The sequence below is a fragment of the Microcaecilia unicolor genome, chromosome 4 (assembly GCF_901765095.1).
Source record: "Microcaecilia unicolor chromosome 4, aMicUni1.1, whole genome shotgun sequence".
Lineage (NCBI taxonomy): Eukaryota > Metazoa > Chordata > Amphibia > Gymnophiona > Siphonopidae > Microcaecilia > Microcaecilia unicolor.
In genome coordinates, this window is record NC_044034.1 from 27805411 (window position 1) to 27821858 (window position 16448).

At 41.4% G+C, this 16448-nt stretch overlaps 1 protein-coding gene and 1 long non-coding RNA gene across 6 annotated transcripts in view; one reads left to right on the top strand and one right to left on the bottom strand.

Moving 5' to 3' along the window:
- Positions 1–3852: 3852 nt before the first annotated feature.
- Positions 3853–12820, top strand: LOC115468400. The gene is made up of 2 exons (XR_003941859.1): positions 3853–4068; positions 10023–12820. It is a non-coding gene; the product is annotated as an uncharacterized LOC115468400 (long non-coding RNA).
- A 96-nt stretch (positions 12821–12916) lies between these two features.
- Positions 12917–16448, bottom strand: part of PAK1 (p21 (RAC1) activated kinase 1) — a 184353-nt gene continuing 180821 nt past the window's right edge. For all 5 annotated transcript variants that reach the window (XM_030200071.1, XM_030200072.1, XM_030200073.1 and 2 more), the window contains one exon: positions 12917–13734. In XM_030200071.1, the coding sequence (XP_030055931.1) occupies positions 13648–13734 (87 nt within the window). In that variant the 3' untranslated portion in view covers positions 12917–13647. The remainder of the gene's footprint in view (positions 13735–16448) is intronic.

Sequence of the window (16448 nt, forward strand, 5' to 3'; positions counted from 1 at the left end):
GAAAGGGGAGGCAGCATTGCTGGGAGATTTCAACCTGCCTGATGTGGATTGGAACGCTCAGTCAGCAGAATCGGAAAGAAGTAGGGAGATTGTGAATGCCTGTCAAAGTGCCTTGCTCAGACAAATGGTGATGGAACCCATGAGGGAAGGGTCAACCTTGGATCTAGTGCTCACAAATGGAGGCAGTGTTTCCAATGTCCGGGTGGGTGCCCACCTATGTAATAGTGATCATCACAAGATACTGTTTGATATAAGAGCGAAAGCGGAGTGCAACCACATAAAGCTCAAAGTACTGAATTTCAGATGTGCTGATTTTGATAAATTGGGGGACTACCTGAAGAAGGAGCTGATGGCATAGGTTAAGTGGAAGAACAGTGGTACAAGCTGAAAGCTGCTAAGTAAACAAAAACAAGAGAAACAGAAAGTATGTATGGTTCTCCAAACAAGTGGCTGAAAAACATAAGGGCAAAAGAGGCTTTGTTCAAGAAATACAGAAGAACACAACAGGAGGATCACAGAAGAGATTACAGGCTTAAAGAAGGTAAATGAGAAATATGGCTAGCGAAAAAAATGGCTAAATATGTAAAGAGAGGTGACAAGACCTTTTTCAGATATATGCGGAAAAGAGAAAAGATAGGAATGGATTTGTAAGACTGAATGATGCTGAAAATGGCATTGTGGAGAGTGATGAGGATAAAGCAAACATGCTAAATAAATACTTCTCTTCTGTGTTCACGGAAGAAAATCCTGGAGAAGGACCGCGGTCGGCTACCAAGAGAATATCTGGGAATGGAGTAGATATTTTGAGTCATTCATGGAAGAAAGTGTTTATAAGCAGCTTGAAAATCTGAAAGTGGACAAAGCTAAGGGGCCAGATAGGATACATCCCAGGATACTGATGGAGCTTTGAGAAGTCCCAGTGAAATCTCTGAAGGATTTATTTAATAGATCTTTAGTGACAGGAGAAGTTCCTCTGGACTGGAGGAGTTGATGCGGTCACCTCGTCACAAAAGCAGGGACAGGGAAGAAGTGGGAAACTACAGGCTAGTAAGCCTGACATTGGTGGTAGGAAAAATAATGGAGTCGCTGCTGAAGGAAAGAATAGTTAACTTTCTAGAAGCCAACAGGATTTGACGTAACGTGGCTTTAGTGAAGGAAAATCCTGACAAATGAATCTTACTGACTTCTTCGACTGGGTGACCAAAGAACTGGATAAAGGACATGCGCTAGATGTAATCTACTTAGATTTCAGCAAGGCCTTTGATATGGTTCCTCACAGAAGACTCGTGAACAAGCTGAGAGAACTGAACTTAGGACCACAAAGTGAAATGAATTGGAAGGAAACTGGTTGACCGACAGGCAAAAGAGGGTGGTGGTAAATGGAATTCGTTTGGAGGAAACAAAAAGTGAGCAGTGAGCAGCGGCATGCCTAGGGATCAATGCTGGGGCTGATTTTCTTTAATACGTTTGTGAGAGACATTATTGGAGGGTTAAAAGATAAAATGTTTGCCTTTTTGAGATGACATGAAGAAGCCAATAGAGTGGATAGCTTGGAGGATGTAGAAATCATGAGAAGAGATCTCCAAATGCTGGAAGGTCAAGGGTCTGGTAGTTAAAATGCAACGCGAAGAAACGTACAGTGATGCATTTGGGGTGCAGAAATACAAGAGACATACTAGATAGGAAGAAAGATTGGTAAACTTGGCTAAGGAAAGGGACCTTGGGGTGATGGTGTCCAGGGATCTCAAGGTGATGAAACTATGTGACAAGGCAGTGGCCGTGGCCAGAATTATGTCAGGCTGCATAGAGAGAAGTAGAATGAGGTGTTGATGCCCCTGTACAAGTCGTTGGTGAGGCCCCACTTGGAATACTGTGTTCAGTTTTGGAGGTTGTATTTTCCTAAAGATGTAAAAAGACTGGAAGCGCTTCAAAGAAAAGCTATGAAAATGGTATGTGGTTTGCATAACAAGATGTACAAGGAGAGACTTGACCTGAACATGTACACACCCTGGAGAAAAGGAAAACCAGGGGTGATATGATACAGATGTTAAAATATTTGAAAAATTAATTTGAAAACAAACCTTTTCCAGAAACAAAAAGGTGGTAGAACTAGAGGACATGAATTGAGGTTGAAGGGAGGCTGACTTAGGAATAATGTCAGGAAGTATTTTTTCACCAAGAAGGTTGTGGATACTTGGAATGCCCTCCTGAAGCAGGTGGTGGATATGAAAACCATAACAGAATTCAAAACTGTACGGGATAAATACATAGGAGGAATCCTGTTTAGAAGGAATCGATCCAAAGAAGCTTAGCAGAGAATAGGTGGCAACACTGGTTCTTGGGAGGCAAAGACAGTAATGGCCGGACTTGTACGGTCTGTGTCCTGATCGTGGCTGGATAGATTTGGTTATCTGGAATGAAGCTTTTCAATGGCTTCTATGATAACTTCAGAAGTTTAGAACAAGGACAGTGCCAGACAGACTTCTATAGTATATGCCCTGAAAATAGAAAAGACAAATCAAGATCACCTCATACCTTATTAATGAGTTTATCTTCTCGGGCACACTGGATGGACTGTACAGTTATTTACTATGTTACTGAATCCTCCATTGACCCAGGTACAAACATTTAGATTATGAGCTTATTGGGGACAAAGAAAAGTATGTGCATATAATAAATGTAAACCACTTTGGTTGTATCACAGAAAGGCAGTATATCAAATCCATGACCCTTTACTCTTTCACCTTTATGCTCATTTTACATATATGCAGTTTATTATCAAATATCTTTTTGATGATTTATACTGTAAACCAAGTTGATGAAAAATAATATAGAAATCCGAACAAATAGAAAATATTAATTTATTTTTGTCTACACAGCAATGTAAGAGGGACAGTACAATACACCAAACTGAAATGGAAAATGGATTTGGCACATTAATCCCAGAAACCTTCATTTTCATTCCAAAAATAGAAGTGTTGAAAATTTCAAAACAAAGAAATCAGTAAATAGAATTTTCAAACATAGAAACCTCCTTCCTGTCTATGATTTCTTTTAATATTTTTCAATGACCAGCATTCAATAAGTTAATCCTACCTGAGCAATTTTTGTCACCTTGTTTTCATTATATTAATGTATAATACTCTAATCTGATACCAAACATCTAGAATACCTAATGCAACAACACAGATCTACAGGAACACAAAAATTACCATTATGGCAGGATCTAAAATACAAACATGTGCTCATTAATGCTGGGTGAGATTCAGAACATCACTGTACTGTAAAAGTCAATGAACGTTATATATTGCCCAAGGGTACCTGGTGCATGGTGTTGGAATGTTTTGATTGTTTATCTGGGGGGGGGGGGGGGGGGGGGGGTGTCCTAACAAAAACAATTTTACTATTTGAATCGACATTTTCTCTCTGCTTTTTGTATCTTCTGATTTACCCATTGGTGTTACTTCTGTATTTGATATCTCTCTTTAATAAACATTAAAAAAGAAAGTATCAAACATATAAACGGCAAGTGACCGACTCACCTGCAAATGCGCAGTAGAGACTTCCCTCTCTGTCCCGCCCTCGCGTCAAGATGTGATGACGTCAGAGGGCAGAACAGAGAGGGAAACGGAGTCGGAGTCACTGTCGAACGCTGCCGCCTGGAAACGAACATCGCGCGCACCAACCTCCACCCCCGCCGCCACTCCCGACCTCCTCCGCATCGGGCCCCCTGCACTGAGCTGACAGTGCCTCTCATCTCCGTGTGGAAGCGCTGCAGGCAGCAGCAGAGCGATCTGCTGCTGCCTGCAGTGCTTTCACACGGAGGTGAGAGGCGCTGTCAGGTCAGTGCAGGGGGGGAGGGAGCAGCGGCAAGGAGGGTAGCTGGAAATCTCGCCCGTTTTTACGGGCTTAATGGCTAGTTTATTGTATAAACAGGCTTTACTCAATGGAAAATTCCCGATCTGCCTTTACAATTCTGTTAGTGCCTGAAAGCCCTCTACCACCAGGGACGGCCACCTTATAAAAAGTCTGGACCAGATTTGATACTGGGGTGGGGGGAGAAGAAGGGTTCTTTTTTTTTTTTAATTTCTTTATTATATTTTAACATGTTAAATACATCTCCACATATTTGCAACGCTCACCATATGTGTAGTATATTTATCTCTTCTTCTATAACAATATTTGCAAATAAACTCTTAACAATCCTTCCCCCCTTCCTCCCCCCCTCCCCTTTCTTAATGTGGTGATTTACATGTTTCTTTCATCTGTTCATAAGGTTGCCAAATTTGTTGAAACCTATGTAATTGGCCTTTTCTCAATGCGGTCAGTTTCGCCATCTGATGCAGATAATCAAGTTTATGCTTTACTACTTGAATATGTGGTACCTCTATCTGCTTCCATGCCCTTGCCACTGTCATTTTGGCTGCTGCAAAAATCTGGCTAGCCATTTTATGTTGGTGTATCTTACATCTTCCCGGTCGGAAGTGTAAAAGACAGTATTCCGCCTGATTTGGATATTCTATCTTTGTGATTTGGTATACCATTGCTCGAATTTGAGTCCAAAATGCCTGTATCTTGGGACATTCCCACCATATATGCATAAATGTACCTCTATTACCACATTCCCTCCAGCAGTTCGGTGATATCTTATGGTATATTTTTTGCAGTCTATCCGGTGTATAGTACCACCAGTACCATATTTTATAACCATTCTCAGCCACTGACTGAGTGATAGAGGCCTTCAATAAATATCTAAGTCCCCTCATCCAGCATTCTCTTGTAAAGGTTTGTTGTAAGGCCCCCTCCCACCTTCTCATATAGTGATCTTGAGGGCTGGACATTTTTAATAGTGCCTTATATAATCGTGACACTCCCCCTTTGCCCCCTCCTCCCTTAATTGCCCTTTCTAACCCTGTTTCTGTAAGTTCCAGCTCTTCCCCTGCCCGTCTTTTTATATAGTTCCGCAGGCTATGATAATATGCCATATCCCTTTCTTCCAACTCATATTCCTCTTTTAATTCTTCAAAATTTTTAATTTCTCCATTGTTCCATATCTGGCCTAACATGTATAATCCCTTACGGGCCCAATTTTATATACACTATCTGATTCTCCTAACGGAAACCCCGGAGCCCCACATATAGCCATTTGTAAAAAATATCTCCTCTCCGGAAACACTTTTCGTCGTATCCGTAACCATGTCTCCAGTAAGAGGCCAATCCCCACCGGCACCCTTTTAGTTAGAGACATAATTTCAGTCCCCTTCCTCCAAAGTATATCTCCTATATAGCGGGTACTCAACCATGAACGTTCCCAATGTAGCCATTTTTTATTATTTCTAGGAGTCCATTCCGCTAATACTCTTAGTTGGGCTGCCTGATAATATAGGTGGAAATTTGGTACTCCCATTCCCCCTTCCACGGGCAGCTGGAACATCATATCCCTATTTACCCTGGGGGGTCGCTTCCTCCAGATGTAGGCAAACATTTTCCTATTTAGTTGTTGGAAGAACTTTTGTGGGATAGGTATTGGGATGGCCATGAACAGGTATAATATCTTTGGTAAGAGTATCATTTTTATAGCATGGATTCTTCCCAGCCATGATATAGTAAGTCCTTCCCATCTGTCCACTTCCTCAAACAGTTCTTTGATTTTTTTGGGATAATTTGCTTGATATAATCCCCCTATTTCCGGTGTAATCTGTATCCCTAGATAGCGAATTGACTTATTTGCCCATGTGAACGGAAACTTATCTGTTATCTCTTGTATTTCCCTAGGTGATGCCGAGAGATTTAATATTTCTGATTTATTTATGTTAATTTTAAATCCTGAGACCCTTCCATAGTTTGTCATCACCTCCATTATCTCTTGTATTGATTGTGATGGATGGGTTAATGTCAGGAGAACGTCATCGGCAAAAAGCATTATTTTATGTTCCCTTTGCCCCCGTACTACTCCCCTTATATCTTTGTGTGTCCGTATTATCCTCGCTAGTGGTTCGATTGATATTGCGAATAATAATGGGGAAATTGCACATCCTTGCCTTGTTCCTCTGTGCAGCTCTAGTATGTTAGTATGTGTCCCATTTATCTTTAATACCGCCATCGGTTTCGTGTATAATAGGCGCAGCCATGTCATAAATCGTCCCTCTATACCTATCTGACGTATTACTGTAAATAGAAACTCCCAATCTACACGATCAAATGCCTTTTCAGCATCGACTGAGAATATTATTGTTGGTGTTTTGTCATCCTGTATTTGTTGTATGATATGTAACAGTGTCCTAGTATTATCATGTGTTTGACGACCCCTAATGAAGCCAGTCTGGTCTTCATGTATTAATCGTGGCATTACCTCCTGTAGGCGGCGTGCCATTATTTTAGTAAAAATCTTATAGTCCGTGTTCAGGAGAGATATTGGCCGGTAGGAGCCACACTGTAGCGGGTCTTTACCTGGCTTTAGGAGTATGGTCACTTCAGCCATCCTCCATGAGTATGGCAGCTCCTGTGCCTCCTCGAAGGCAGCAATAGCTTTCAGTAGTACTGGGGCTAGTATTTTTGCAAACCTTTTATAAAATCTAGAAGGGAAGCCATCCGGCCCGGGGGATTTGTTGTTTGGCAAATCTGCTATTGCTTCTTCTATCTCTTCTAATGTTATGGCCTTTGACAGCGCTTCCTGCTCCCTTCCCGTGACTCTAATCATCTCCAGGTCCCGCACGTATTGTTCCATGTCCTCCCTTGATGTATCTTGTTCTGCTTGATATAGCTGATTATAGAAATCCCAAAATACCCCTGCCATTTCCTCTGTTTGTGTTATTAGCTCCCCTGAGGGGCTGTGTATGCCCTGTATATAATTGCGCTGTGCCTGCTTTTTAAGCTTATTAGCCAGTAATCTGCTTGTTTTATTTCCAAATTCATAGTACTCCTGCTGTACTTGTTCTAACTGTCCGGCTATATCCGCCAGTTGTATTTCATTAAGTTGAGCTTTAAGTTGGCGTATTTCTTCTGTTTTTTTACTATCTGTTGGGTCTTTCTTATGCATGTTCTCTAGTTTCGTTATTTGTTTCCGTAAATTGGTTTCTGCCTCTGCTTTTTTCTTATTGATATATGCTTGCTTCGCTATACATTGGCCCCTAATAACTACTTTCAGGCCCTCCCATAAACTTGTCGGTTTAACCTCTTCAGTATCATTGAACTGTATGTATTCTCTTATATTGTTTTCTATTTCTAGGACACTCTGTGGGTCCATCAAAAGTGTTTCATTTAGGCGCCATCTTCTCTTCTTTGTCTTCCCTCCCCCTCCCATCACCTCCAATAGCACCATCGAGTGATCAGACCAGCTACATTGTTCTATCTCCACTAATTTGATATCATTTCTCATCCCTCTGCCTCCTAGCCAGTAATCAATTCGTGAATAGGTATTATGTTTGGGAGAGAAAAAGGAGTAATCTCTCTCTGTCCCATGTCTCTCTCTCCATATGTCTACTAGGTCCCATCGGGCCATCCACCTTATGAGGGCTTTCCTATCTGTTTTTGCATATTCTACTCTCCCTCCTGAGTTGTCCAATTTAGGATCTATCGTGAGATTAAGATCACCTCCCACCAACAATTCTCCTTGTATATTTTCCTGTATCACCTTTTCCACTGTATCTAAAAATTCTCTCTGCCCCACGTTAGGGGCATACATGCACACTAGAGTATAATGCTTATTATATAGTGACACTGTCATCAATATATATCGTCCCATTTTATCTTTCACTGTAGTATGTACTTGCCATGGGAGGGATCCCGACAAAGCTATCAGGACTCCCTGCGTTTTTTTATTCGCCCTATTGGAAGCACATTGGACAGTGGGATATCTCTTATGTTTCATCAGGTGTTCATGATTTCTTCTCAGATGGGTCTCCTGGAGAAACACAACATCCGACTTTTGTCGGGTCAATTCTCTAAACACCTGTCTACGCTTCTGCGGTGTATTGAGGCCTCTTACATTTAGTGTTATACATTTAAACATTTTACAACTTGTAATAATAAACCTTCAACATATTTATCACCATACTGTAACATCATAACATCCTGTCCCCCTTTTTTCCCTCCCCCCCCATCTTGTAATATACCCCTAAGGTTTATCTTCCCCCCGTTCCCCCCTCTGAACTTCCCCCCCCCCCCCCCCATCTTCCTTTCCCAAATCCAGAGCACCCGTTTCATCTCAAATAAAACGGTGCTTTGTAGAGAGGAAGTGATCCCCTTTGCCCATCTCTAATTAGAAATTACCATTTTAGATTCCCCCTCTCCAATCCTTATGTATTTCTAACATTTCCCTTTGCTCTTTCCCCTTACCTACTTGCCTCCCTCCCCCCGTTTGATCTTCCAGAATCCCCATTTCCCCTTATATGCTATACTCCCCCAAACAGAGCCTTATCTCTAACCATATCAACCACTGAATATGTCAGTCCTTGACATTACCCTTGGCATTTGTGTTCAAGTGAGGCGTCCAGCTGATTGCTGGCGTTGCAGGCGTTTGCGGCCTACTCGCTGCCACTTCGGATAATTTCTCATGTTCGTCTGAGAGCGCCTCGTTTCCACATCCGTGGATGCTGTTGCTGGAATATCTTCGGGCAGCAGCTCCCGTGCTTCTGCTAGCGTTTTTATCTGATGTTGTCTCCCATCTTTATAGAATACCAGGGCAAATGGGTGCCTCCATCTGTACTGAAGCCCCATCTCCCTTAATCTCCTGGTGACTGGTTTCAGGTCTGCTCTTCTCCTCAGTGTTGCCGCCGCCAGGTCCTGATATATCTCGATTTTGTATGTGTCCCATTTAAAATCTTGCTTTTGGCGTGCTGCTTGGAGAACTCTCTCCTTGAGCTTATAATCCCGGAAGCAGGCGATCAAATCTTTGGGAAGGTTGTTTCTTGTGGCCCCAAGGGCTCTATGAGCTCTGTCCAATAGCACTTGCTCGGGCTCCAGGGGCTGTTCGGAAGTTGCCACCAATGCACATACTATCTGTTGTACCACCTTTTCCGTTTCTTGGTAAGTGGGTGACTCCGGTAACCCCCGAAATCTGAGGTTGTTCCGCCGGCTGCGATTCTCCAAATCTTCAATCTTGTCAGCTAGTGCTTCTTGCCCCAGGTCTATATCTTGAACTCTCCGGTCCAGGGCCCCCATGTTCTCCCCCTGTTCCTCCAGTCTAGTCTCTGTTTCCTCCACTCTGTGCCCAAGTTCTTTGATTTCACTTCTGAGATCTGCCCCCATCTTAGCTAAGTCAGCTCGCATAGCTTTTAAATCAGTGCGAATTTCATTCAGCAAAGTTCTTAGTTCTGGGAGGGATTCCTCCTCTTGATTCATTTGTTCTGGCGTCGGGAACATATCTTCGGTAGAGGGATTGCGTTTTCGGTCCCCGCTTGCTGCAATTTCCTCTCCACTGGCCGCCATATTGTTCTGCCTCGTGGCTCCCGCATATGCGAATTGGGAGAGGCTTGGCGTCGTAGCGCTGGACTCCATCGCTTCTGTTTTCTCCCCTGTTGCTATTTTATTTTTTGTTTTCCACTCGTGCTGATGGGTCTGCTCTCCCGCGCTCTTTTCGCCTGCTTAACGTGGAGCCGATGGATATTTCTCCCTCCGTCGCTCCTCCACCTCTCCGTAGCGCCCGGGGCAAAACTTCTCAGTTCGCTACTGGCATTGGATCGGTGCCGATTTCCTTTTACCTGCACTGTCAGAGGCTTTGCACTCGTGCTGATGGGTCTGTTCTCCCGCGCTCTGTTCGCCTGCTTAACACGGAGCCAATGGATATTTCACCCTCCGTCGCTCCTCCACCTCTCCGTAGCGCCCGGGGCAAAACTCCGCAGTTCGCTACTGGCAGTGGATCAGCGCCAATTTCCTTTTACCTGCACTGTCAGAGGCTTTGCCCCCTCCGGTAGATGTTTTTTAATTTTTGATTATGGTAGGGAATCTTTCTATTTTTGCTATGGGCAGGCAGGAGCTCAGCATTTATGCTGCCATTGCTCCCGTGACGTCACTTCCTCGAGAAGAAGGGTTCTAATACCAGATTTGCTGCATTTTTAACTATGAATCAATAGTTTACTCCTTTAGATTACTACTTTGACAATGTATTCTGGAGCAAAAACTATCTACCCATGGCATCCTGAGATAAAATATTTTTTCTAATTTGTTGCCTAGGATAGCCAGATTAATGCAACATATTGTGGTGCCAGGAGCTAAGCAAACTTGCCCGAGATTACATAGTCTGTAGTAGAGAACTAAACTGTAATTCATGAGAAGTCTTGCACCAAGAAAGGGCCTGTGTTTCAACAAAAGCAGGGCTAAAATGTAGGACTCAAATACAATGCCTTGTATAAACCTTCGCAATAACTTTTACATTCTGCTCCAAAAATGTAATTCAAAATGGATTAAAGTTTGTTTCATAGATCTACACAACATACTCTACACTTTCAATGGAAAAATAAGTTATAAAAATATTGATAAAGTAATTAAGAAATCAAAATTTGGTCTTGATTGCTAAGTGTTCACAGCCTTTACTACAGTAAACCCAAATGCACACCAATTCCAAAAATTGTTTAGCAAGGCCAATACTAAGTTAAGTAATGCCTCCCCCCGTGCAGATTCCCAGTAGCCGAGCCAATCTGAATACTCCTGGATGAAGCTTTCCATGGAAAAAATAAATTGAAACTAAGGTCTAAACATACTAAACACAGAGCTGCCTTTAGAACTTCCAGATAAAGTTATTCAAAGATGCAGATTGAGAATAAAATTTCAATGTGCTTAAACATCTCTTGAGACCCACTCTGGTCTATCATTCTAAAATGGAAACAGTTTGGCAACACCAAGACTCTGCCTGGATCAGATTCTCTCTCCAAAGTCAGTAGCTGTGGGTTAATGAGACTGGAGAACATGATAATTGACTAATTTCATTCCACAAAACATGGCCTGTATAGGAGGATGGGAAAAAGGAAGCCACTGCTGAAGAAAAGCCACATGATTGATACCTAGTGTTTCCAAAGAAAACACTTAGGGGACAATGCACACATGTGGGTCTTCTTTGTGATCTGATGAGACCAAACTAGAACTCTTTGGTCTCAATGCTAAAGAGTTATTCATGTTGTAAAAAGAGAGCATATCACTTTAACCCCATCTCTATAGTGATACATGGGGACAAGGAGGTTTGTGAAGATCTAGGGAAAGATGGATATTACAAAGTACAGGCAGATCCTGAAGAAACCTGTTTCTATCTGTCAAGACATGGGACTAGGAAGAAGATTCACATTTCAGTATGATGATAATCCTAATGGAGCAGAACAAGAAGAAAGTGAATATCTTCAAATAACCCACTCAAATTCCAGAACCGACACCAATAGAAAATCTATGGAAAGACTTAAAGGCTGCAGTCCATAGACGATCCCCAGCCAACTTAGAAGAGCTTGAGCTGTTTTGCCAAGGACATAAATGTCCATCCTTCCATGTAAAGTTGGTAGACACATCCTAAAATCATGATGGCAAGAGGATCTTCTTCCAGCACTAAGTCAAGGATGGAAAGACTTATGCAATAAAAACTTTTTGTTTTCTTATTCTTGATTTTGAATAATTCTATCTTTCAGATTAGAGTCTATTGTGTAATCAGTACATAAACAGCATTTTGAAATGTATTTTCTGGATAGCAGAATGCAAAAAAAAATGTATAAGGGTGTGATGACTAAGCCATTTCATTTAGGTTTATTCTGGCACTCACTTACATTTTTGAATGTTCTTTAAACCACAGATGTCCTACCTCAGCCCTTGTCAGGTTGGGTTTTCAGGATTTCCCCAATGAATATGCATACAACAGAAGCTGTGCATGCAAATAGATCTCATGCATATTAATTGTGCGATCTCTAAATAGGTACCAGAATTTCAATATAATAATCACATATAATTATACTCTAACAATCTTTATTTTTTATCAAATTTAAATAATCACATAAAATATTTAACTTCAACACTCAACCAGTCATACATTTCCTATTTCTGGGAATGTTCAAAGCAGTGAACTGGAATTGGATGCAGAAGAGTGAAGCGTAGAGATTCTCACCGACATAGAAAGCTTTGAACACTGAAGTGCTTTGTAGTGAAGGAGAGTAAAATATGCAGTAAACCAATGTAGGAGAGGGTCTGAGGCACTTATTTATACAAACAGTGTGACTGTTTACATCATATGAGGAAGTTTAAAATCATATCATTGTAAGATTAAGAGTATTTTATAATCATAGAAAATACAATGTTGTAGATACATTGTGGAGTATGAGTTGGTGAAGAAAATAGAATGAGAGTGGTAGAAATAGGGAATGTATGACTTGTTGAGTGTTGAAGTGAAACATTTTATGTGGTTATTTAAATTTGATAAAAAATAACTATTGCTATAGAGTATAATTAAATGTGATTATTAAGCATATTCATTGGGGCAATCCTGAAAACCCGACTAGATTGTGGTCTTCAAGGACTGAGGTTGGACAACCCTGCTTTAAACCATCTTAAATTTTTTAAAAATGACTAAGGCCTTGATGTGCCACCCTACAATGGCTGATGTTTTCCTACTATGACACAGCAATTAGCAATTAAGATATGCAAATTGAAGCAACAAATGACTTAACAGGACAGATCAATCCCACTACCTCCATTTGCTTCCTTGAGGAGGAGAAGGGAGTGGTGATGGAGGTTAAGGGGGAATTCAGACACCTTCAGTCTGCTACTTTGGGTTTCCATATCCATTAGAACTGGCCAATGTTAGGCTATGGTGTTCTAAGCCTTCATTCATAACTACATGAAATTTTTTTTTAATGATTTGAAATCCCCTCCTAACCTACTTGACTAGCTATTATAACAACGGGCCTTGGCAAGGGTCCACAGATCGATGATCCCTCCTAGTCTACCATGAGGATTCAACATGGTTTCCCTCCCCCAGCTAATTGTGAGCATCATCTCTGATGCATCCCCAGCCCAGCCTGGCTTAGGAAGTAGAAACTGGACCTCTGCCTGACAGTGTATAGTGTGCCACCGAGCTGGCTCTCCATTTGCTTAATTTAATGGCTGTACCATAGAGGTAAATAAAGTAGTAATTTAAGGTTTCATTTTATCAACCTGCCTTACAATACGCTCAGCTGATTAACAGAAATACTGATAAGGGAGGATATTCAGAGTACATCCGAGTTCCTATCAAGTTCCTATGAGGAAAGATGCTGCACAAAACCCCTCTTAGATTACCCAAAGTTTGCAGGATTTCAATGGAGAATCAGAAATTCGCTGAAGCTCAGTAGAGCAGAGATTGAATTTATTCAGACTGACATGGTCAAGATTCCAAAATCACCCAAAAGAAAGCACACTGAAAGATTCAAAAGCAGAAACTGGCTTTGCAACCCCTATTTGATTCAGAGATTTCCTACAAACCTTGCTAAACTGTACAAAATGTTAACACCAGGCAGGATGAAGAACTGATAGCAGCAGTGTGTGCAATGTCCTTGCAGCGATCCCTCTTACACCTGACAGAAATGAACTTCTGCACTCCAGCAGGGAACCAAAATTTTCAGCACTTCAGAGGGAGAGCTGGGATCCTGGTCTTTGCCACGGAGGTTCAAATGCTCACTGCAGTAAGGGTGCTGCCACTTAACGGCTATTCTTCATTGCTTCTTTTGTTGCCAGGATCAGGGGAGTAAGACTGGAAAGAGGTTTTGCCGTTTTCAAGAACAGGTGCTACAACAGAGGACATTAACACACATTACTTTTCTATTTAAGGCCGTGTTTCTTTAAAGTTCAAATGCAGGTTAGCAGCTGCTCATTATAGAACTTCTGACATTATAGAAATACCATTATGCGCTACGTTTAGATAAGAACACAACCAAACTAGTGCAATAAGAAAAGTAGTTGTATTGATCCAAACCTGTATATTAGAACTCTTCGCAAAGAAATGAGAGGCACAGAAATTAAGACTAAATTTCACATTCACAGGTGATCTATAACCTTTGCTGGTTTTCTTGATTTGAGAATGTGATGCAAAGGAGTGACATGGGCTGAACATACTGCAGCAGGACGTGTTTATCCACTCCTACCCTAGCTGAGATAACATTTAACCATCTCTCTGATCTGATGTGCAACTTTCTTTAACTTAGTCACCTTATTTTTGTAACTCTTCTTACCTATCTATATGTTACATCTTTCCTTTACCCTTCACTATCAATTAAAATGTTCTATTACGTTTTGTGTTGACATTGTAAGTAGTATACCGTGCCATACTTTGTATGGTTATTTGAATATTTTTACCGCTGTAATTGCCTATTGCTCATGTTTGATCTATTCTTACTGTACACTGCCTTGAGTGAATTTCTTCAAAAAAAAGGCAGTAAATAAATCCTAATAAATAAACAAAATCTAGTGAGCACAAGAATACTTTTCCTGGGGTGGACAGTGGCAGTTAAACAGAAACAGAGTTTAAGGTGGCCTTGGAATAAGCATTGTATCAGGATTCTGCACTAAGCGTTTTAATGCATATGCTAAAAAAAAAAAACCTTTTACTCGAGGCGATAAACTGACAGCATGCAAATTTTCTTACATTAAAAAGTGTGCTATGTCAGAAAAAGCAGCGTACACCACCACAGTTAATATGCGGTCTTTTGTTATATCAGGAGTAAAATGTTTCCCTTCCTGTCACTGCACGAGTGGCGACTGGCTCATAAGATAATAAATGACAGCAGATCAAGACCTGTATGGTCATGCACAAAAAGGAAGGGAAACAAACAAACAAAAAAAAAAACCTGGACTCCCCAATCCCCATCCCACAAAACTTCCTTGGTCTAGGACTTACTCACTCCACCCCTTGACCCCACAAAATAATTCCCTGTTGGCCCAAGTGGCCTCTACACCCTCAACTCCACCCCCCCCCCCCCCCCCCCCCACACACACACACTCTCTACCTGCAAAAAAGTAAAACTTCATGGTCCACATGGATCCCCTCAAATCCTCAATTTTTTCTGCTGTTACTGTTGCCTTATGGAATGCTTTTCCACTACATATTCAGATAGAGCAAGATTACTTGAAATTTCAAAAGACGTTAAAGACTTATTTGTTTGGGCAATCTGAAATGTAGTATTGCTACTTAGAAACATCAAGGTATTTACTGTATTGATATGGGTTTTGTCATTTTTGTTATCTCTCTTACTCTTGTACACTATGTTGAACCCTATTTTAGAGAAAACTGCAGTTTAAAAGCACCACATTGACCCCCACCCATAAAAATAGTACTTATGATCCAAGTGGAACTTCTTGGACCCCCAACCCCATCCACCTCTAAATGTTGGGAGACAGGAATGATGCTCACTTGCTCCTGCCTATAGCAATGCCACTGTCCAAAATTATGGTGCCTAACCCTTAGCACCACATCTGGATGCACCACTAGGGGTGAGCCTGCCTAATAAAAGGAGTGCATTTCTTACAATGGAGAGCCAAAGCAGGAGTAAGTGGGCACCATGCCTGCCCCCCAAAGTTTAGAGATGGCTAGATTTAGGGAGTGGGGGAGTATACTTGGACCACAAGGTACTTGCTATTTTTATGGCATCAAGTAGAGGGGGATCCAAGGACATTTCTCCTCAAATGATCATTTTGCTTCCTGCTGCATCTTTACTCTAGCCCTGAGCTGATGGAAAATCAGAGCTAGGAAGAGTGTAAAACAAAGACATTTCTATAACTGGGCAGAAAAGTGGCATCTGCGCGTGTCAATGCACCTCACACTATTTTATAGTATAAGTTAGCATGCGAGTGCTATATATAGTGCATAAATTCAAAGGGGCAAATGCATAGGCACAACATGGGAGGTGCACAGGTGTGCCTACATGCTAACTTCAGAATAATCTTAAGTTGTGCACGTTGCAAGGCGCACTTAGGCGTGCTCATTTACGTCTGCCAGTGACCTACATTTATGCACACCAATGTGAGCTTATGCTAGTATTCTATAACAGAATCAGGGCGCCATGATGCTGTTATAGAATAGGCATTCTCTGCACAGCACTGGGACACCCCATTATAACATTTACATTAACAGCATTTTGTCAGTGATTTGCTTGCCCACTGCGATAACCTTTAGAAAAAAGTTTTATGCTGAATTTCCTGTGCTAAAATGTCTTACTGCACTGAATAAAATTAATGCAGGAAAATCTTGAGTAAGGAGAAGTTAGGTCTTACCTGAGAATTTTCTTTCCATTACTCCTTCTCACTATCCCAGAGCCTATGGGATAGTTGTGTCCATCAATCAGCAGGTGGAGATAAAGAACTGAAAATGAAGCCCAGACTTCTCTTGGCATCCAGTCCAGTTCTTCAGTATTTACGTAGACAAGCAGTAAAGAGAAACTCACAACGAACACAATAACCTTAAACTCCTCACTAACCTAACATTAATCAGACGAGCAAACATGTGT